General features: G+C 37.6%; 7 protein-coding genes and 2 non-coding genes across 14 annotated transcripts; 5 read left to right on the top strand and 4 right to left on the bottom strand.

The window, feature by feature from the left end:
- Nucleotides 1-38: 38 nt before the first annotated feature.
- LOC103843689 (probable serine/threonine-protein kinase At1g54610) lies at nt 39-3837 on the bottom strand. The gene is made up of 8 exons (XM_009120446.3): nt 3751-3837; nt 2927-3674; nt 2569-2853; nt 1911-2228; nt 1607-1834; nt 996-1202; nt 543-917; nt 39-456 (listed from the first exon to the last, which is right to left on the bottom strand). The coding sequence occupies exons 2-8, from the start codon at nt 3659-3661 to the stop codon at nt 298-300; spliced, it is 2307 nt and encodes a 768-aa protein (XP_009118694.1). The 5' UTR covers nt 3662-3674; nt 3751-3837; the 3' UTR covers nt 39-297.
- Nucleotides 3838-6433: 2596 nt separating this feature from the next.
- Nucleotides 6434-7387, top strand: LOC103843690. The gene has a single exon (XM_009120447.3). The coding sequence runs from the start codon at nt 6707-6709 to the stop codon at nt 7214-7216; it is 510 nt and encodes a 169-aa protein (XP_009118695.1). The 5' UTR covers nt 6434-6706; the 3' UTR covers nt 7217-7387.
- A 153-nt stretch (nt 7388-7540) lies between these two features.
- On the bottom strand, nt 7541-9977 carry LOC103843691. The gene is made up of 8 exons (XM_009120448.3): nt 9599-9977; nt 9088-9228; nt 8908-9000; nt 8708-8834; nt 8498-8604; nt 8276-8356; nt 8109-8191; nt 7541-8012 (listed from the first exon to the last, which is right to left on the bottom strand). The coding sequence occupies exons 1-8, from the start codon at nt 9947-9949 to the stop codon at nt 7793-7795; spliced, it is 1203 nt and encodes a 400-aa protein (XP_009118696.2). The 5' UTR covers nt 9950-9977; the 3' UTR covers nt 7541-7792.
- A 47-nt stretch (nt 9978-10024) lies between these two features.
- Nucleotides 10025-11269, top strand: LOC103843692 (thioredoxin M-type, chloroplastic). The gene is made up of 2 exons (XM_009120450.2): nt 10025-10360; nt 10795-11269. The coding sequence occupies exons 1-2, from the start codon at nt 10138-10140 to the stop codon at nt 11109-11111; spliced, it is 540 nt and encodes a 179-aa protein (XP_009118698.1). The 5' UTR covers nt 10025-10137; the 3' UTR covers nt 11112-11269.
- Nucleotides 11270-11502: 233 nt separating this feature from the next.
- On the top strand, nt 11503-14328 carry LOC103843694 (N-terminal acetyltransferase A complex catalytic subunit ARD1). Its single transcript, XM_009120452.3, has 2 exons — nt 11503-13722; nt 13968-14328. The coding sequence occupies exons 1-2, from the start codon at nt 13479-13481 to the stop codon at nt 14198-14200; spliced, it is 477 nt and encodes a 158-aa protein (XP_009118700.1). The 5' UTR covers nt 11503-13478; the 3' UTR covers nt 14201-14328.
- A 253-nt stretch (nt 14329-14581) lies between these two features.
- LOC103843695 (secretory carrier-associated membrane protein 2-like) lies at nt 14582-18298 on the top strand. Of its 5 annotated transcripts, XM_009120453.3 has the most exons (11): nt 14582-15712; nt 15804-15911; nt 15978-16040; nt 16123-16156; nt 16229-16351; nt 16451-16513; nt 16592-16685; nt 16770-16815; nt 16923-16990; nt 17118-17166; nt 17231-18298. In XM_009120453.3, exons 1-11 carry the CDS (start codon nt 15659-15661, stop codon nt 17381-17383), a joined length of 855 nt encoding a protein of 284 aa, XP_009118701.1. In that variant the 5' UTR covers nt 14582-15658; the 3' UTR covers nt 17384-18298. The 5 variants fall into 5 exon arrangements, with proteins under 5 accessions (XP_009118701.1, XP_033135228.1, XP_033135227.1 ...); XM_033279337.1 differs by having other exon boundaries at nt 15804-16040; XM_033279336.1 differs by having other exon boundaries at nt 17118-18298.
- On the bottom strand, nt 14944-15015 carry TRNAQ-CUG. Its single transcript has one exon. It is a non-coding gene; the product is annotated as a tRNA-Gln (tRNA).
- Nucleotides 18008-18079, bottom strand: TRNAD-GUC. Its single transcript has one exon. It is a non-coding gene; the product is annotated as a tRNA-Asp (tRNA).
- Nucleotides 18299-18605: 307 nt separating the features above from the next.
- Nucleotides 18606-20599, top strand: LOC103843696 (coproporphyrinogen-III oxidase 1, chloroplastic). 2 transcript variants are annotated; one of them, XM_018654114.2, is made up of 9 exons: nt 18606-18913; nt 18959-19191; nt 19273-19348; nt 19421-19515; nt 19606-19689; nt 19776-19863; nt 19947-20071; nt 20158-20256; nt 20359-20599. In XM_018654114.2, exons 1-9 carry the CDS (start codon nt 18667-18669, stop codon nt 20425-20427), a joined length of 1116 nt encoding a protein of 371 aa, XP_018509630.1. In that variant the 5' UTR covers nt 18606-18666; the 3' UTR covers nt 20428-20599. The 2 variants fall into 2 exon arrangements, with proteins under 2 accessions (XP_018509630.1, XP_009118702.1); XM_009120454.3 differs by having other exon boundaries at nt 18606-19191.
- The last annotated feature ends 39 nt before the right edge of the window (nt 20600-20638 follow it).

The following is a 20638-nucleotide window of genomic DNA, read 5'->3' on the forward strand; positions in this document are numbered from 1 at the left end:
GAGATTATGATGGCAATGTTAATACCACCAATATACTATTACCACAACATTAAAGTTTGACTTGCACCATAACCACTATAAAAACAATATTCAAATCTGTATATGTACACGGCAGATCAAACTCTATAATGACACCTTATATATACAATAATCTAACCAAACGATCTCGGCTTGAGCCTTAAGGACCGTAATTATTGCGTATAATCCAAATATATGAATTACCAAACTCCGTTTGAGCAACTCTGCTATTTTACTCTGGTTTCCAAGTTAGAAGACAATGCTCAAGTTTAATTAGTTTTATGATTTACTCACATCAGTTTTGCCTTCTCGTGACTTCTTTGCTTGTCTATTACATTCCTGAAGCTGTATGTCATGTTCTTCAAGCATCTGATCCACTCTGCTTGGCTGAGCCAACAATGGTCTTGACATGTAAATATTGCTGTCACTAGGATTATACTGTTCGCATAGAAACACAACAATTGTAAGTTTAAAAACACATTTTCTTCAAATGGAAATAATCAAAACAGAGTTCATTATCTAACCCAAGCCAGGTCAACTGGTGTTGTCATACGTCTACTATCCATAGTGTCAGCTCTATTATACACTCGTCGATCTATTTTTCTTTGATCCATAACTGGTTGATCTAGCAATGCTTTGGAGGAGAGTGAACTTGTTAATATCTTAGGGTTTACTCTAGATGGAGGGTATCTAGGAGCAGGTACATTCTCTTTCACATGGATTGTTGACTTAGCCATATTCCGTTTGCTCATGAATGGACCCGAGTGTGAACCTCTCTCACCAGTTTGATTGTTTCTAGTATTCATATTTTGATAACCAGGAACTTGGCCATTAGGAGTCCTCTCCTCCTTAAACGACTTGAAACTATCGTTTCTCCTCTTCAAATCTAGGTATTGTTTCTGCATTTTGCCACAAAAAGTGAATTGCTAGCCATTGTGGCCTTGAAAGTTAGTTAGGACCATATCACAGTTACTTACCTCTATGGTCACTGATAGATGATTAGCTTTGATAGGTGGGACATATTTTCTCTTGTGTGATATCGCCTGAGACTCTTGCCGTTCTTGTTTCTCCACCATTTGTCGTTGCGTTTTCGCTTCATCGCGCTCATTAGCATCAATCTCTTTGCTCGGAGGATATTTTGGTAGACAAGATGGATCACAAGCAAATGGCTTGGTTTTAAAGTACTGAAAAAAAAACAGTTGTAACCAATGTTCAAAAAATCACTAGGCATATTTATAACCGATATTTTATTAAAGAATTATTAGATAACTTATTATATATTTTGTATTTATATCTGATATTTTATTTTTTGAGGTTTAATTATAAAAATATTTTAACAAATTGTATTTTTTTTTAAATAGACATAACTTGTGGACTTTCATTAACCTTGTTGTTTGATTTAAAATAATTTAGACTGATTTGAACCAATTTGAGATAGATTAAACCAGTTGAGCTATTTATATTGGATTTTGAAAAAAAAAAATCATTTCGGCTATGATCAATTTGCCGTTTAAACCGATTTCTTAGAACCGTGGTTGTAACTAACGATGCATACCAAGAAGAGAGTAAAACGTCAGGCACAAGTTACCTCACTTTCAAGGGCACTATCTGCAGAGTTCCGGTGATCAGGGTCTATAGAGAGCAAAGTCTCTAAAAGCAAAAGAACACTCGTGGGAAAGTCCTTAAACATCTCTGATAGTTTCCGCCTATAAGGAACCCTACTTCTGAATCCAGCTGAAGACGGTAAGTTATGTTTTCTCCAGTAACTTTCAGTTGGTGAACCACATAGCTTAAAGATTTTATGCAACTGTTCTACCTATAAAGAACAAGTGATGAGTAACTTCAAAAACATGCAACCACCAATGCGTAGTAAGCAATGAATGTGCATTTACCTCGGTTTTTCCTGGTAGGATCGGTTTACCAGCGTATAATTCACCTAAGATGCAACCTGTGCTCCAAAGATCAACTCCAACACCGTAATGAGAAGCTCCAAGCAAAAGCTCTGGTGGTCGGTACCAAAGAGTGACAACATGGCTAGTCAATGGTATAGTTTTGGCAGGGTCGAAGAAAGTTGCTAACCCGAAGTCTGCTATCTTCAAGACTCCATTACGGTCGATCAGAAGATTTGAGCCTTTTATATCTCGATGAAGAACACCACGGCTGTGACAATGTTCAAGCCCACTTAGAAGTTGTTGCATGTAACATTTAACCTAGAAACATAAGAGTAATAATACCTTTAAATAGCACCAAATTATGTTTCTATGGTAAGATTAGCATATAAGAAAAAAAATTCTAAAAATAGCATTAACTAAAAGTTAAAATATATTTTATTTTATATCTGGATTTGACTTTAGTGAAATTCATGGTTAGTATATAGGGATAGGAGAGGTGGGATTATGTTCTAGAAACTAGAATAATTTAATATTTTTCATGTTAAATCAATGCTATTTTGAGAATTTGTTTATTCAGTGTTATTTTAAAAAACTTTTAAAATGTGCTATTTTTGACATGTTGGAGTAAGCAAGCATTTACGTGCAATAGTAGTAGTACCTGAGGCTCTGAGAACTTAACACCGGGTAGTGAAGAAAGTCCTAAGAGATCATGATCCATGTACTCGAATACTAAGTAGAGTGATGATGAAACATGGTCAGTGATCAATGCTTCTAGTTTCAGGACATTAGGATGATCAAGCCGTCGCATTACTATGATCTCTCTCGCCATGAACTTGACACTTTCTATGTCATTGAGATCAAACCTGACTTTTTTAAGCGCAACGATCTTGTTGTGGATAAGATCACGTGCCCTGTAGACGCTGCTATATGTTCCTTGACCAATCTGTATGCACAAGATTCTGTTTAACTAAACATGGTTCTGGATTAAAGAGAGTTTTGTAATAAAAGAAACTTACTTTCTCAAGTTTCTCAAAGGTGCTTGCTCGACGTGGAGCCCAGTCTACTAACGCCTCACCAGCAACAGAGACTAGCCAAGTAGGCCATGCTTGCTTCAACTCTATGTCTCTTGAAACAATAACACTCTGGTTCTTTTTCACTTCCCAAGGAACAGCTTGAACCGAAGCTTCAGCCCCAAGATTCTCTGGTTCCTTCTCAACATGATGATGATCAGAAAACCTTTTGGAACTCAACTTTTGAGACTCAACCAACCGAACTTTGGAGTCGTTGCTATTCCATTGGTCTAGCTTCTGTTTTAAAACATTCGGACCAATCTCCAAATCATGTTTTACAACATCACTCAAGCCCCTTGTCAATTCCTGATCATGATCCATATGAACTTTGGAATCTCTGCTATTCCATCGATCTAGCTTCGGTTTTGTAACATTCGGACCAATCTCCAAGTCAGGTTCTACAACAGCACTCGAGGCCCTTGCCAACTCCTGATCATGAACAGCTTGAACCACATGATCAACTATCTCAGGATGATCATTAAACCTAGTGGAACTTAACGTTTCGGAGTCAACCAACTTATCTTTGGCTTCTCCCCTGCTACTCGATCTATCAAACCCATCTCCCTGTTGAATCCCATCATTTATCCTCGGCGAATCAATCGCTGAGGAACGTTTCACGGATGACTCCTTCAGTGTCGATTTTCTTCTGAAAAGCCTATGTTTAGAACTTACGCAACCCATGGTAAAAGATACCCTGAAGAGATAAAAAAGAGATCAGAATGATTCAAAACCCAAAAATCTAAGACAAGAGATTCAAACAGAGACATTACCTGGATGCTTGAACGTTCAAAGAGGGAACAAAGAGAAAAATCTATGCATAAGGAGAGATCTTTATTGTTGTTGTTACATGTTTGACTGATTAAACGCATACGTAGAGCTAGTCGGTCACATCATCGGACGGTATAAATTAATTATAAACAAACATCTACTAGATAAATGTCAGCCGCCTTTGGTCAACGAGATAGATCCTTTTCCACATTATCTGTCTCTCCTCACTCCTGTAACTATTTTATAATTTGTCTTCAGAAATTTCGGTTTATATGATTGGAAAGTGAGTGATAATTGATTTTTGAAAAGGTTTGGTAGCATGGTAAAATTGTTTTGGTCAAGGTAGGCTGTTCGAAAAAAGTCAACGTAGATGCTATTTAAAAGTACGATTAATTTAAAAGAAAATAATACTCCTCTCAAGTCTTGGTCCCCGCTTGCAATTGCAAGACTACTTGTTTTGACCAAGTTCTTTTGTTTAACTTGCTCCAACTAAATCGTTTGTTTAACCATATAAAAGTTCACAAGTTATCTAAATAGTACGTTATATCTTTAATTAAGTTCTCGGAATTTATACCTAAACAATATAAGGAAAATAGTGAAACTAATGAAGACAAATGAATATCAAGAACCAGAAGGATAGTAGACCTAGGCACGGATCGGATATCCGGTTTTTTGAAAGTATTTGTGATTTGCTCCGTATGCTACGAATATCTAATTTTTTGATTTGCTTTGTTTCGGAAAAATATGGATATTCGGAAAAATACATATACGAAAAATAAATAGATATTTGCGGATATTTACGAATACTTACAGATATCTCAAATGTTTTGATTAATGCAAATAATCTTAAAATTTTGATATAAATTTGTTTTATAAAATATTTTTTGCATGATATATAAGATAAAAATTAAAAGAAATAGTGAATCTACGTATTTTATAAATTTTTAAAACTTAGTTAATAATTATAATAAGACAAAACTTAAGAAAAAAATTATAGTTGTCATAAATTTATTCATTTCCTTTTATGTAATATTTTTATATAAGTAATAATGTGAATAGAATTTATCAATTCATATGTTAGAATAACAATGATATAATTTTATACATTTAAAATTTTAAATATAATCAAGAATGTATTTATATATTATCGGATCAGATATCTGCTTTTCAAAATTTTAATATTTGTGATTTACTTTGATTTTAACGGATATTAATTTTTAATATTTGCTTTGCTTCGAAGATTTATATATATCCGGAATTTTTGAATCAAAACGAATAACAAATCGAATCAAATTTAACGGATAAAATGTCCAGTCCTAAAAATAGTTAATAAGAAGCTAAATACGAATATGAAAGAAGTCAGAATTATGATTCGGAAGATAGTGTTTGACTGAGACATATAATAATATCAAGTTGCCAGACACAAATACGTAAACGCTTGTTTTTGTATGTACATATAGTCTTTACAATACCTAGGAAATATATTTTTAATCTACTGGCTCACACGACCGCACGGTGTCTTTAGAGAATGACCAACTCATTTACTTTTTATTGACAACAAACACTTGCTTCAGAGAAAACTAATCTGTCTTACTGTATATGTTACACTTGCTCAGCTATCATGGTTACATATTTGTTCAGTTGAAGCATGGTTATGGCCTTATGGGTACACCCACTGGAGTCTGGAGTCTCTATATGGCTCGGTAGCCTCGGTTAAAAGACAAATTTGATTTGTGAAGCAAGGGAAGCCGAAGACGTCTCTATAGTAATCTCTGAAAAAGCAGCATGGCAATTGTGTAGTGACGACTAGGAAATGCGTCACCACTGAGTAGGTTCCTCTCTTGGCCATCTTGATTCTTGACAGATAATTTAAACCCCAATTAAGCTTAGTTAATCTTCTTTTTTTTTTTGAAAAAAAGTTAATCTGCTTCTTCCTCTCTAACCTATATATTGTACGTTGTGGTAAATTAAAGACACTCGCATTGATATCCACAACACCATGTCGTATTCTTCTCCTTTGTGTCAAATGCGTTACAGATAATATATAATACATCATGGTTTCCATCTTGAAATACACAATTACAGATTCTCAACTTGTATGAATAGCTAGTGTTTGATCTTATGCTGATAAATATTTTCATTAATATAAAATATGTCTTGAGCGGTAATCGTTAAGAAGCATCGTCCTGTTCTTTCTCATCTTTACTTCAAAAGAAATTATATAAACATAAAAAGAAATGACTTCTCTAAGTTTTAAATTACTTAATTATCTTTAAAGATTATAGATGATTCGTCCTTCCTTTTTTGTTCTTGTCGGCTAACATAAGCTTAGAGGCCCTATTAACCAAGACAAACCACATTTTTAAAATAAGAAAGACAAAACGCATTTGTTTGCTTGTTTATTCCTAACTTCATATACGACTAAACCAAAAGAATCTTACTTACGTCGTCTTAAACATATTTATCCGAAAATTACCATACACAAGAATTGTATTTCGTCATAAATTCCGGAGAGGAAAAATAAACAAAGAAGGAATACATTTTTATTTTTGTTAAACAGTTATTTATACTTATCTAGTTTGTGACATTAATGGAAATTAGATATATAATTTACGCCTCTATCAGTTCACGCATTTTTCATGCAATATGCATTTGTTCCCAGTTTCCATATATGGATTATCGTGAAATCGGGAAATAAATAAAGGAAACTGTAAGCGCGTGTTCTCCACTAGAAACCTCCAAAGCGACGAGTGTAAATCACGCTCTTTGATGTGAGAGTGAAACTCACGAGGACTACTAATCTATTTCCTCCAAATCAGAAGACTTTTCTCCAAATCTTTCCCTTCTTCTTTTCTCTTTCAGCTTCAGACAAATCCCAAATCACGGAGATTTCAATTTCAGACAAGAGTACAAAGTCCCCTCTCAAGAAAAAAAAAAATAACACACTCAGATCTCCAGATGGTGGATTCTCCAAGAGCATCGAGTTCATCTTCTTCGTTACCCCCTCCAAGATCGTACCTCATCTTTATGCGAATCATGAGCAAGAGAAGGACATGGGTCTGTCTCTTCGTCGCCGTCTACGCCATTCTCCTGTCTTCCTCATGGAACTTCTTGAGATCCGTGCTCACCTGGTACAAGCTCCAGTACACGTCGTCGCCGTCGCCGCCGTCTCGAATACCGGCGGTTTACGCTTCCGTGGTGCTGGGAGCAGTGTTCGGGGCGATGTCGATGGTTGCGGCGGCGGCGGTGGCTGTTCCGGCGGTTATGGTGATATGGATATCGGTGGTTGTGTTGCTCGCTTTCTTCAGGAAGTCGAGGAGAGACTTGGTTGTTGAGGCTCGGAAGATTACGAGAGAGGTGTTTGGGTTTGTGTTTAAGGTTCTTTTGAAAGAGGGCAATGCTGTTGCTGCGGTTTGTGCTGTTTTGGGTTATTTTCTTCTTATTAGAAAGGATTTTGATTCTGTTTAAGTGTTTATTTAGAAGGTTTTTTTTCTTGGAATCTGACGATTTTTATGATGAAACTTTGGTTCCCATTTTGTTTCTTGTTTAACCTTTTGTTAATGAAGTAATTAGCAATGTATATGTACATTTTGTGACCATATAACAGGAGATGTTCATGAAATCATTATTTTCTTGAAATCGTGTGAAGTTGTTAAAGATTTTGAGTAACTGTTCAGCATGTTTGCTTGCTTTGTTTTGTTGGGTAAGGTTCATGGTTAGACCGTCCTTGTACCCCAACAAACCAAATCGAACCGAGACAAAAAGAAGTTAATTTGATTATATAGTTGTAAGTTATTTATAACTCTTAACATTTCATAATAAAAAAGAAATTCCATTGTTGTATTAAAGATAAATCTTCATGGAGCAAAATGTTTGTTTTGGAGTGAGGTGTTGCACTAACTTGGGTGAGTGTTGCTCATGATCACTGTTACACTTCAGTAATGCATCAACCATTAGAACTTACATGAAGGCATCATAATCTTTGTATCTGATGTAATCAAAGCCCTGCCCGGAATCTATCATGTGTCCTTACTGGTTGCGTTGTTAGCAAATGTTGATGGTGTTTCTCACTTTACGAGTTATGGACCTGCCCATTCTTAAGCGTCGTCCTGTTAATGAGTCCAGTAGTACGACCAAAGCTTCCTCGACTGCATCGGCTTGTTTGTCTAAACCGTAGCTGCTTAACTGTGGGAGAAGGCTCAGCTCAGATAGGAGTCCAATTGCTGCTGCTGCGGTGCAAGTCCGGTCCCATGATGGTTGTGGTCTGTAGAGTAAAGATCAAATTTAGAAGGATAATCACTTTTTTGGAACAGAGGAGTTTTGGAGCATGAGTAATATAGAGATGTGAGAATGTTGTTACCTGAGTTTGTGCATTGCTGATGCACCTGTTGTAAGAGATATGCAAGGAAGATCTTCATCTCCCCATACTGTCTTTGCATGATCCTACACATATGGGTCTTAATGTCTTAGTAAAATGACAGAGATGAACTACATGTGAGCTATAATCAATTGGAAAGGTTATTATACCTTAAGACGCTTGAGCATTGCAGCTGAATTGTTCCAGGTGCCATCAAGCAAAATGAAATGCAAAGTTGAATCCTCATCTCCCTGGGAAATAGAAAGCGTAGCGATCAATGAATACATTTTCATTCTATATCCTTGTCGAACTTTTATGTTGAACATAAGCATAAGAGTATAAGACTAAAGAACAGAGAAACTATACATAAGCAATGACGTTGCAATCATTACCATGGATGATCCAGGATTCTCTGAAGTTGAATCACCAAAAGCGTTCTCAACAGACAACGTGAGTTCCGAGTTCTGGTTGGGATAGAGGCAACGGACATGACTTTTTCCTGAACAGCCATCATAACAAAAAAAGGGCTTTTAGCAAAACCAGTAGTTTACAAACAAATACAACTGAACTTGCAGGGATCTAAGACTAGTAGAATCAAACACCTGCACGCTTAAACTCATCCCACATGATCTCTTCGTCTTCAGCTATTCCAAAGATGCAAAGTGAAGCAGAGCGTACACCAAATACTTGCCACAACAACTTCCCTGTGTTGTTCTGCCGCAGAAAATCCTGTTAACAGCACAACATCTTCTCAATACATAGTAATACCAACTCAAAACGAATAAGGGAGACCGATACTAACCCTAGGATGCATATAGAGCCAAAACCGTATCCTTTTCCATAAACCACAGGGCTTGATGTTAGAACACATGCAATCCTCCATAGCAAGCCAACACTGCAAACACAAAATCAGTAAAAATTGAGTTCTTATACATGGAATTAGAATCACAAAGCAACTGAAGAAGAGTAAAAGTGAAATTACCTTCTGGCATAAATAACCTCTGCTCCCAAGCAGCCTACAAGCAACTTGCCGAGCAGAGAAAAAACAAAACTTCTTCTCAGGGTCATCTAATGCTTCATATGTAGCCCTATGCTTCTTATCCTCATACGCACCAAACGCTCCCTGAGATAGAGTTTCAACACAGGTATAATATTAATAACCTATCCAACATTTAAGAGAGCACACATTGTTAAGAGAAATGTAGAACAAATCAATTAAACGTTCATTGATGATGAATAGAATTATGTTACAAGCTTGAGTGAGCTCTTGTGAATCTAATCTCTAGACACCTTCCTAAAGCACAAACGCATACTATATTCTTAAGTCACTTATCTTCTAGAAGCATTCTCCCACGTCACTGTCTTCTAGAAGCTCAAACCAAAACGGCTTTTGGATCAGCTCCACACCTTAACTTACTAATTTAAAACACAAAACGATTTGAAATGAAACAAAGCGACAACGTTTCATCATCATCATCGGCGGCTAACTCTACCTGTAACTTGCCACCATTTCCACCGAACTCAATCTGCGCATCCACCTTAAGCTCAAGAACCTTCAGATCATTCACAATCTGTTTGACCGCCGCTGGTAACGGAGAAACCGCTCCCCATCTCCGCCACTCCTCTTCCGTGACGACTCCGTCGTCGTAACCGCCTGAATCCCTGGAACGAGCTTGCGAGCTAACGGAATTCATAACTAATCTCCGGCCAATGCCTCCGAGTTGACGGCGGCGGATGCGGTAGCTAGAGAGTAGAGAAGGAGAGGAGAAGTCGAGCGCAGAAGAAGCTCCGGCCAAACAACGCATCGTGTTCAACTTTGGGTTTATCGAGGAATAAAGTTTCATGGTTTAACGAAACCAAGGCCCAATGGGCTTATAACATTATTTATTTAATATTCAGATCATTATTTTTTTCGTTTGTTATCTTCTTCACATATTATTTTTTTCCCTGGATATTATTACATTTGAGGTCTGAGAAGAATCTCAGGAACAGAACCTATTGTGTGTGTTTCTTGTTTCTCTCTCTCTCTACAATGGCTGCTTTCGCGTGTACTACTCGTCCGCCGATTTCTCTCCGGTCAGAGATGAGGATCGCATCCTCAACGAAAGTTTCACTCTCCACTCGACAAATGTTCTCCGTGGGAGGATTGAGGACTCGCGTCTCTCTATCATCGGTCTCCAAGAATTCTAGCGCTTCTCGATTACGACGACGAGGAGGGATCATCATCTGTGAAGCTCAGGACACTGCTACAGGGAGTATGTTTGTTATCTTTTTTTTTGGTTGAAGATTCTCAAGTGTTGAACTTTCTATCGAATTGCAGACATTTTGAGTTATAAAATTGGAGAAAGTTTGCATCTTTGGATCTAATGTTGAAGTAGCTATATAAACTGAGATGTTTGCTTATTGTATAGCACACACATTGATTCAAGGAGTAGTGTAGATTGGATTGTTTGGTTGGTTAATGACATGGCTAAAGAATCATCACTTGCTGATAATTGTAGCTTTGATCTTACAGAGAGCCTTATCGTTTAGTTAATGCCGCTTTGAATCACTGTACTTTTTACTTGTTTGCAAAAAAACAACTTCAAATGGTCGTTATGTAAACATTATTTCGTTATCCCTTCATTGTTTGTTTGTTTTGGACCATAATGACCATTTGAAGTTGGTTTTTGTTATTGTGTCTTTGCAGTTCCAATGGTGAACGATTCAACATGGGAGTCTCTAGTACTCAAGGCTGATGAGCCTGTTGTTGTGGACTTTTGGGCACCATGGTGTGGACCCTGCAAAATGATTGATCCCATTGTCAACGAACTAGCACAGCAGTACACTGGGAAGATCAAGTTCTTCAAACTAAACACTGACGATTCTCCGGCGACCCCGGGAAAGTACGGTGTGAGAAGCATACCAACCATCATGATCTTCGTTAAGGGAGAGAAGAAGGATACAATCATCGGTGCAGTGCCTAAAACCACATTAGCAACAAGCATTGATAAATTCTTGCAGTGAAGCATGTGGATGGATCACTCTCTTTTATTTCTCTATGTGTATTTGGACTTAACTTATCTACTACTCCTTCTCATTTAGACATGTATAATGATAATAATATAATGTTGGGTTTAAGAAATCGTGTTTATGATGGTGACTTTATCTACACGGTTTGATTTGTTGTCGGAGTCAACAAACTAATCCTATTATTTAATTTCCATGCTTGGCAAGCTAAGTCATTTTCTTGTTCGGATCAAATAGTATGGTTGCTACCCCCAGTTTTCTTGACAAATCTCAAAGCTTCAGGATCATCTCTTTTCTTCCTCTCGCATCTACTGGATTTCAAAACGTTTTAAGGTAGTCTTTGGGAGTTTCATGTTTAAAAAGCTTATGGTAGTATTTGTCAACGTCTATGATCTAATCTCTGGATCTTGTTTATAATAAACATGTGCTTGTCAAATCTTATCATCATGTCTCTTGGTTTCTTACAGAGATTAAATCTTACTTGGATATGGCCTTGGGATCTGCTGTTTCACCAAATGGTTCACAACCAATTCTCTTGAGTGTTTCACCGCCTTACAGAAGAAGACCTAGCCGGCGAAAGACAGAAACTTCGAAGGATGGTATCAAAACTCTCAGGTGGACTGCAACAATTGTAGCAACTCTGACGTTTGTTATATATTACATATGTACAAAGCTTTACATCAGTTCTGCTACAGATTTAAGCATCGCAGGTTTTATCAAAACAGCAGTGTTCACGGTTTGTATGCTGTGCAACACCGTTCCAATGATTTTTTCTGTTGAAGCTATAGTTCATCTTACCCGGCCAGAACGTCCGAGTGGTTTTGGTTTCAAAGTTGAAGCTAAGATAGGAGCCTTTGCACTTGTAACAGTTAGTTTTGTGTCTATATTGGTTGCTTGTTTGTCTTGTGGTGATCCTTCGTATATGGCATTACTTCTTCTATGTTTAAGCACATTAGTGATTGGTTTTGTAAACAGTTTCCATGATTAGACACATTCAATGAATAAAAGGATAGCCATGATCCAATGAGGACCAAATTGTCATCAACTTAAATTTAGTGGGTCATTTCATAATTGTGAATAGTTTATAAAGTCGAAGTCGTCGCCGTTGCAAAAAGAAAAACAATCAACTACTAGGGATATTAAAACTGGTATGTCCTGCACGTTTATGTCCGTTAAGAGCATGTTTACATTTTTTAAAAATTGCTTGCTCCGTATTTCTCAGTTAAGAATTACTCAAGTCTCCCAGCAATCTGTCAAATGTATCAGCTAAAATACAATAATCCATAAACTTAACATTGCTTAATCAAGTCAACGAACTAAACCTATTATTCAATTTCCTTCCTTGGCAAGCTAAAGCATCTCTGGTGATTGGTACGCACATTCAGAGTTTTTTCTTTCTTATTTGATCAAGTCAATTTGCTTGGAAAATTTCAAAACTGCATCATCTCTCCTTCCTCTTTCATCGACTAGCTTTTAAAACGTCTGAGGTAATCTTCATCATCATCTTTTTGTATTTGTCGACGTCTATGATCCAACTTTTGAATCTGGCTTTTAGAAACATGTGCTTGTCATCAGATCTTATCATCATGTCTCTTGATTTCTTACAGAGATTTAATCAACTTGGATATGGCCTTGGTGGGTGGTATCAAAACTCTCAAGTGGACTGTAAAAATTGTGTTAACTTTGACAATTGTTATATATTACACATGTACTAAGCTTTACATCAGTTCTGCTCCAGGTTTAAGCATCACAGGTTTTGTCAAAACAGCAGTGTTCACGGTTTGTATGTTGAGCAACACCGTTCTAATGTTTTTTTCTCTTGGCAAAATAATTTTTCTTATCTGGCCAGAACATCCGGATGATCTTGTTTTGAGAGTTGAAGCTAAGCACATAAAAGCCTTAGCACTTGTCACAGTTACATTTCTATCTTTGTTGGTTGCTTCTAGGGTCGGAGTTTGACTTGTGTTGATCCTTCCTATATGGCATTCCTTCTTCTATGTTTAGACATAAGTGACTGTTTCTGATTTGTAATACTCATATGTTTGGTTTTGTAAACAGTTTCCATGATTACACATTCAAACGAATAAATATTGGCAAAAGATCATTACCATAATCTATTGCCAATCCACATTTGTCTAGATAATTGTTTCTGATTTATAACTGTTTCTCTAATTAATAATTATATGAATAAAGCCATGTTTCCAATGAGGAGTAAATTGTCATCAACTTAAATTTAGTGGGTCATTTCATAATTTCGAATAGTTTCAAACAAATATAAAAAGACGAGACCTTCTTGCATGATCGATCGATCCACTGTATACGAGAGGATCAAACATCAACATCGAAAGATCGAATCTTTCTACAATGGAGAAAGGAGTTCCGGTAGAACTAACTAGAGGGTCTGCTAACTGGGCCAGAGTGGTGGAAGAGATCGTGAAGCTGGAGAAGAAAACGTTCCCTAAACACGAATCTCTCGCTCAAACATTCGACGGAGAGCTCCGCAAGAGAAACGCCGGTTTGCTATACGTGTCATCCGACGGAGAGACTTTGGGATATGTCATGTATGCTTGGCCGTCTTCTCTCTCCGCTTCCATCACCAAGCTCGCAGGTATTAGACACATGTCCACCAACTGTTCGATGAAATTACGCAATGATGAGCTCGTGGATAAAAAAAATTACAACTTATAGTGAAATCCTGTTTTAACTGTTTGATAAAATAACTTTTAGAATATATTATATTGTTAAGAAGACAAGAACACATACTTATCAGACAAGCTAAGAGCTATTACAATCAGAAAGAATGTATTTCAAGAGTACTTTTCAGCGTGTGTTTTTTTTTGTTGGAGTATGCAGTGAAGGAGAGTTGCAGGAGACAAGGCCATGGAGAAGCATTGCTAAGAGCAGCTATTGACAAGTGCAGAAGCAGAAAGGTACAACGGGTCTCACTTCACGTCGACCCCACGAGGATTGCTGCTGTGAATCTGTACAAAAAACATGGGTTCCAAGTAGATTGTCTGGTGAAAAGCTACTACTCGGCAGATAGGGATGCTTACAGAATGTACCTTGATTTTGATGACTCTGTTTAGCCAGAAAGATTTATTGGGGATTATCAAATCCATGGTGAAACATTTGTTTGGATAGTGAATCAATTTTCTTGTACACACTCGTTAATTACTCTCCACATCAATATACTAAACTATTTATTTGCTGTCTACAATACATAATGGATTTTTTGGGTGCCCATTAAAACTTTTTTATGTAATTTACACTAGCTTTTTGACCAGCGCTATTTTATGATAAATTTTTTATTAATAACTTAACAAATATTTTGTTAACTTATAACAATTTTGTCTATTTAAATCAATGTTTTTAAATTCGACCCGAATCCGCGGTCAAATCAATTAATCTGGTGATCCGATAATTTATATTGTCTGATAATTATTCCTTTCTATGAGCAGATCAAAAATGATATTTCTATTTTATAGCTAAACAGATTTATATTTCTTTCTTCGTAAAAGTTCAATCTAAAAAAAACTTTCAAATACCATGTATTAAGATGGCATTTCTATTTACTGGTTTTCAACTACAAATTTTTAACAGATAAATTATAATATCTAGATATATTTTAAATGAAATTTTTATTTTCCAATAAGGGTGGATTTGACAGAATTTTCATAAATCATTGATACAATAAAGAAGGATTTAGAACAACTTTTACAAATACTAGATTCAATAAAGTGAGATTTAGAAAAAAAAAATGAAATTCCTCCAAATCATCAATCCAATAAGCCACTCTTTGATCTGGTTTTATGCTTTTTGAAAATAAAAAAGGTCCCACCGAGACTTGAACTCGGGTTACTAGATTCAGAGTCTAGTGTCCTAACAGCTAGACCATGGGACCATTTGTTAACCAATACTCCAAATAGTTTTACAAACCAAAATACAATGCTAGAGTATTAGATGAGGAGTGTCGCTGGCCCGGAAGCTCTTTTGTGGTGTTACCGTTCTGAATCATCTACATAACTCTTCACAAAGCTTTCTGATGGAATTACTGAGAGAGGAAGAGAAGTGCCTGGGAGGATTTGTACTGTTATATCAATGCTTTTGAGGAAAATTGGACAAGCAGATTTGGCTATGAAGCTGATGCATAGCAAGACTGGGATTGGTTATGAGAGGATGGGTGGTGTCAAGTTTAGAACTTTACTTCAAAGCTTTGTTACTCACTATTAAAAGAGTTATACAGTTCTGTCTTTGGTGTTTATTTGCTTTGTTTGTAACAAAAGAAGCACAGGTTTATTCCAATTGAAGTTTTACAAAACCGGATAATTTTAGTAAACCGGACCAAATTTAGAAACTTTTCTGTTGAAAATGTGCTGAATACAAAAGGAAGAGAGCACCATTCATTTAAAATGCCTTGAATTTCTCTGGCGCGCACATGTGCCATTAGTTTTGTTATCTCTCTCTCTCTCTGACTACAAAGAAACCATTCGTTGAAACCATTTTCTCAAGCATTCTTGATTCCTGTCAAAATACAAACACACGAAATGGCACGACAAGATGCTAATCCATTTGCTGATGAAGAAACCAATCCTTTTGCGGTAATGAGCTCTTTGTTTCCTTGAAATCAAGAATCAAATCACTGGTGTTTTCTTCTGTAGTTCTTTTACCCGTTTGATCTTGATGTTTTAGGATAATACAAGTGTTCCTCGAGCAAGCAACTCCTCCTATCTCAAGCCGCTTCCACCTGAACCTCATGATCGTGGTGCTACCATCGATATCCCTTTGGATTCCGAAAAGGTATCTTCAATATCTTCTCCATTTTTTCCTTTCAATGTTTGCTCAAAATCTGGTTTCTGTTTGAAGGATCTTCGAGCTAAAGAGATGGAGCTTCAGGCTAAGGAGAACGAGTTGAACCGGAAAGAGCAGGTAAGTCTAGCTTCCATGTTACCCTACAGTTTCCATGTGAATTGTATTGATCAGTCTTCTTCTTGTTCTTGTCATCATGCAGGAGCTGAAAAGAAGAGAAGATGCAATAGCCAAAAGTTAGATAATCTTCCATTGATACTTATTAAGATTTTTTATTGTAGCTAACTGATACGGTTTTTTTTTGGCAGCTGGAGTTGTAATTGAGGAGAAGAACTGGCCAGATTTTTTCCCTCTAATTCACCATGACATCCCTAACGAGATTCCAATACACTTACAGAAGATTCAATATGTCGCATTCACCACATTATTAGGTAACGCAAAGGCCACCCTTAGACCGCTGCAACAAATCCTTGCACCTGTCCAGAGTCAAGTCAAAAGTTAAAACAGACTAAAATTATTGAACTATGCAGGATTAGTAGGATGTCTCTTGTGGAATATTGTGGCAGTAACTGTAGCTTGGATCAAAGGAGGAGGTTATTTACTGTTTTTACTCGAAATGATCAGATTCATATTGATCCTTTTCACTCATCTCTGATTCTGATTGTTATCAGGTCCCACTATATGGCTTATGTCAATCATCTACTTCATTGCTGGGGTCCCTGGGGCTTACGTCTTGTGGTATCGTCCTCTTTACCGAGCTTCCAGGTAAAAATCAGCTCTATAAGTAAAACAATCTCTTACATATTAAATGAGTGTCAATAATACAAATGTGTACATGTACCTGTGCAGAACTGATAGTGCCCTGAAGTTCGGAACTTTCTTTGTGTTTTACGTGGTAAGATAAACCGTATCCCCATTGGTAGATTTCCTCTGCATCAGAGTTATTTCAGAAAGCCATGAAAAAACAAAACCACTATGTTTACACTGTCTTGTACTTTTCAGTTTCACATTGCATTCTGTGGCTTTGCTGCAGTTGCTCCACCAGTCATCTTTCAAGGAAAATCTCTCACGTAAGAGTTTTCTTCTTATATGAAAAGCATTTGTTACAACCTCTCCATTACACTCTTTACTCAATTGTCTTACAACCTCTCTGAGGGAGTCCATCTGATTCCATGTATTGTTTGGTTTGGTGGACAGAGGTTTCTTGCCAGCACTTGAGCTTCTAACTACTAATGCGGCGGTCGGAGTAAGTATTTTACTTCTGTTCATTTACAAGTGCTTACCTTACCAATATGTTTTCTCCCTCATAGATATTGTATTTCATTGGGGCGGGGTTCTTCTGCATCGAAACACTTCTCAATATCTGGGTGATTCAGCAAGTATATGCCTACTTCCGAGGGAGCGGCAAAGCTGCACAGATGAAACGCGAAGCTGCAACTTCGACCTTGATGCGTGCGCTATGAAAGGCAAACACTCTTCACTTTAGAATGTATCAACGGTGGCTTGAGGTCTAGGCTGACAATTTTTTTTTTTGTTGGAATTACTTTGTAAAGACTAAATCAAGTAGTACATGGGGAGATCTCAAGCCGAAACTGTGTTGTTCAATTGTCTAATGAGAGTCAATCCAGCTCTGTGCAATAGTTTTTGCTACTCCTCTCTTCTCACCATTAACCTACGAACCTTGAGTGCATCACCATGGCGACCTATCCACTTGTACATGTTACTTAGAAGTTGTCCTTTCTGACAGTATCCTCCAAGTAAGGCAGACCAAGATACCGTGTTCTTCTTAGACATCCCATTGAACACTTGCCTAGCTTCCCCCGATCCGCATTTACCATACATATCCAAAAGACTACTCTCCATAACAATCACCCGTTTTGTGAAAGTGTTACTATATAATACTTTTCTGGTGGTGTAAAAATATATAGTTTACCGAAAAAGGTTTAACTAATTTCTGGAAAAACAAATCAGACCTTTTTGTCCGAAAATATTGGGTTTCTCTAGGCCGAATATGTAAGTGAAGTGGCATTTATATTGGGTTCAAAGTAGAAGCCCAATTAGTAACTTTGATAACCAAAAAAAAACCTCGCCGTTGCCGGGGATCGAACCCGGGTCACCCGCGTGACAGGCGGGAATACTTACCACTATACTACAACGACTTTGTTGTTAGCAGCATTAGAAAGAGCATTAGGAAACCTCTGTTCAGACGTTAAAGCGAAACGTTGTTAATGGCGTTGCTTAACGAAACAAATCAGACCTTTTTGTCCGAAAATACTGGGCTTCTCTAGGCCACTATACTACAACGACTTTGTTATTAGCAGCATTACAAAGAGCAATAGAAAACCTTTATTCAGACGTTAATAACGCCAAACGTTGTTAATGGCGTTTCTTATAGAGGGGATGCCCTTAACGCACACCCAGAAAGAAAAAGGGTCACATTTTGGGCCTATAAAACCAAATTCCTTATATCTGATATTGGATCAGATTAGATAAATGGATTAGTTGAGTTGGACAATGGTTTTGAAATTAAGCGGATTGATTAAACCGCGCTTAAAAAGGCGTTTCTGGTCTGGTTACATAAATGGATTAGTTGAGTTGGACAATGGTTTTGAAATTAAAACAAGGGACTGTGTTATTTAAACAGTGGGAGAAAGAGGAACCGGTCAGCATCAGTGGACAACGACTACGACTTTCTTATCATCATTAAAGATCTCTCTCCATCCATCTTCTTCTCCAACATCGAAAAATGGCTTCTCACTCTTTGACTCTCTTCTCTTCTTCTTCTACATTTGCTCCCTTCTCCTCTCATCAAATTCACTCACCCAATCTATCTACCGTCCGTTTCCCCCGACCAATCAATACCAAACCCAATCATCACTCCCTCCGTTGTTCCGTCTCGATCGAGAAAGAAGTCCCCGAAACGGAACGACCCTTCACATTCCTCAGAGACTCTGACGACGATTCCACTCACTCTTCTTCAGTCAGGGCTCGTTTCGAAGCCATGATTAGAGCTGCTCAAGACAGCGTCTGCGAGGCCATCGAAGCCGTCGAATCCGGTCCGAAGTTCAAAGAAGATGTCTGGTCTCGACCCGGCGGAGGCGGAGGGATCAGCCGCGTGTTGCAGGACGGGAATGTGTTTGAGAAAGCTGGGGTTAATGTCTCTGTTGTGTATGGTGTTATGCCTCCTGAAGCTTATAGGGCTGCTAAAGGCTCTGCTTCTTCTGATCAGAAACCTGGTCCTGTTCCCTTCTTCGCCGCCGGTGTCAGCTCGGTAACACCATCTCTCTCTCTTTATCTCTCTCTCTCTCTAGATTACAGAAAGATCAAGTCTTTATGTGATTCTTGTTTGTAGGTCTTGCATCCCAAGAACCCTTTTGCTCCGACTCTGCATTTCAACTATCGATACTTCGAGACTGATGCTCCAAAGGGTAATCGTAAAAAGTGTAAAAGTTACAGTCTTTTTGTTTGGGTAGTAGAATTTGATTTTTGTCAATGTGCAGATGTTCCTGGAGCTCCGAGGCAGTGGTGGTTTGGTGGTGGCACTGACTTCACGCCAGCTTACATCTTTGAAGACGATGTCAAGCATTTCCACACGGTCTGAGACCTTATTCCTTTCTTGAGCTTTGTGATTTGATGGAGTTTTTGCTCTTATTATTATAAAGCTTGTATCTTTCTTTGTTGTTAGATTCAAAAGCAAGCGTGTGACAAGTTCGACCCTTCCTTCTATCCCCGGTTCAAGAAGTGGTGCGATGACTACTTTTACATCAAGGTAATGTCTAGGAACAGCTCAGAGACTAAGAGTCTTTTATAAGCCTGTTGTATTGTGTTAAGGACGCTTTGATCTTTTGCTTGCAGCACCGTGATGAGAGACGAGGACTTGGAGGGATATTCTTTGATGATCTTAATGACTATGATCAGGAAATGCTTCTGAAATTCTCCACTGGTAAATGACTAATTCTTCAAAAAATTATGATGTTAGTGTGTTCTTGGTAGACTAATTTTAAGTTGATTTTGGGATTTTCACAGAATGTGCGAACTCGGTTGTACCGGCTTATATACCTATAGTAGAGAAAAGAAAAGACATGGAATTTACAGAGAAGCACAAGGCATGGCAACAGTTGAGGAGAGGGAGATATGTTGAATTCAACTTGGTATTATAATAACATCCACTAGCTTTTATGAGCCTTGGTACTTTGTTAGTGAGCCTCTAATGTGTGTGTTGTATTGATTTTGAAAGGTATATGATCGTGGGACGACGTTTGGTCTAAAGACAGGAGGGAGAATAGAGAGCATTCTTGTCTCTCTTCCATTGTCAGCAAGATGGGAATATGACCATGTAAGTTCCTTTTCCCATTTGTGAAAGACACACTAAGTCCTAAATCATAACTCATTAGGCTATATTACAAGTGTAGTAGTAACTGTGTTTTGTTGGGTGTAGAAACCGGAAGAGGGGACAGAGGAGTGGAAGCTATTGGATGCTTGTATCAACCCCAAGGAGTGGATATAGCTTGTGGTGAGGGCTTGAGTGAGTTTGTTTTCATTGTTTGAGTTTTGAGCAGCTTTAGAGAGATTAGAGTATTGAAGAGATGGATAAAGGGATAGTTTGTAAGGTGATTGTGTATGTGAACATGCGTTTGAAACGTTGTCGTTATGTTTTATAGAATCCAAGCTTAAGACAACCATGGTTTATAAGCGTATGAATCACTAAGAAAAGATGA

Source organism: Brassica rapa, chromosome A09 (genome assembly GCF_000309985.2).
Source record: "Brassica rapa cultivar Chiifu-401-42 chromosome A09, CAAS_Brap_v3.01, whole genome shotgun sequence".
NCBI classification, from domain to species: domain Eukaryota; kingdom Viridiplantae; phylum Streptophyta; class Magnoliopsida; order Brassicales; family Brassicaceae; genus Brassica; species Brassica rapa.

Excerpts from the sequence above, each read along its gene's own strand:
- LOC103843692 (XM_009120450.2), top strand. The coding sequence starts at position 10,138 with ATGGCTGCTTTCGCGTGTACTACTCGTCCGCCGATTTCTCTCCGGTCA. Across the intron at positions 10,361-10,794 it reads TCAGGACACTGCTACAGGGA|TTCCAATGGTGAACGATTCA; the intron begins GTATGTTTGTTA and ends GTGTCTTTGCAG.
- LOC103843691 (XM_009120448.3), bottom strand. The coding sequence starts at position 9,949 with ATGAAACTTTATTCCTCGATAAACCCAAAGTTGAACACGATGCGTTGT. Across the intron at positions 8,357-8,497 it reads AGAATCCTGGATCATCCATG|GGAGATGAGGATTCAACTTT; the intron begins GTAATGATTGCA and ends TCTATTTCCCAG. Across the intron at positions 8,192-8,275 it reads CAATGCTCAAGCGTCTTAAG|GATCATGCAAAGACAGTATG; the intron begins GTATAATAACCT and ends CCATATGTGTAG.
- LOC103843689 (XM_009120446.3), bottom strand. The coding sequence starts at position 3,661 with ATGGGTTGCGTAAGTTCTAAACATAGGCTTTTCAGAAGAAAATCGACA. Across the intron at positions 2,229-2,568 it reads TTAAGTTCTCAGAGCCTCAG|GTTAAATGTTACATGCAACA; the intron begins GTACTACTACTA and ends TTATGTTTCTAG. Across the intron at positions 918-995 it reads ATCTATCAGTGACCATAGAG|AAACAATACCTAGATTTGAA; the intron begins GTAAGTAACTGT and ends GGCAAAATGCAG.
- LOC103843695 (XM_033279335.1), top strand. The coding sequence starts at position 15,659 with ATGGCACGACAAGATGCTAATCCATTTGCTGATGAAGAAACCAATCCT. Across the intron at positions 16,157-16,228 it reads AGAAGATGCAATAGCCAAAA|CTGGAGTTGTAATTGAGGAG; the intron begins GTTAGATAATCT and ends TTTTTTTGGCAG. Across the intron at positions 16,686-16,769 it reads CCTCTTTACCGAGCTTCCAG|AACTGATAGTGCCCTGAAGT; the intron begins GTAAAAATCAGC and ends GTACCTGTGCAG.
- LOC103843696 (XM_009120454.3), top strand. The coding sequence starts at position 18,667 with ATGGCTTCTCACTCTTTGACTCTCTTCTCTTCTTCTTCTACATTTGCT. Across the intron at positions 19,349-19,420 it reads CGAGACTGATGCTCCAAAGG|ATGTTCCTGGAGCTCCGAGG; the intron begins GTAATCGTAAAA and ends GTCAATGTGCAG. Across the intron at positions 20,257-20,358 it reads CAAGATGGGAATATGACCAT|AAACCGGAAGAGGGGACAGA; the intron begins GTAAGTTCCTTT and ends TGTTGGGTGTAG.
- LOC103843690 (XM_009120447.3), top strand. The coding sequence starts at position 6,707 with ATGGTGGATTCTCCAAGAGCATCGAGTTCATCTTCTTCGTTACCCCCT.
- LOC103843694 (XM_009120452.3), top strand. The coding sequence starts at position 13,479 with ATGGAGAAAGGAGTTCCGGTAGAACTAACTAGAGGGTCTGCTAACTGG. Across the intron at positions 13,723-13,967 it reads TTCCATCACCAAGCTCGCAG|TGAAGGAGAGTTGCAGGAGA; the intron begins GTATTAGACACA and ends TGGAGTATGCAG.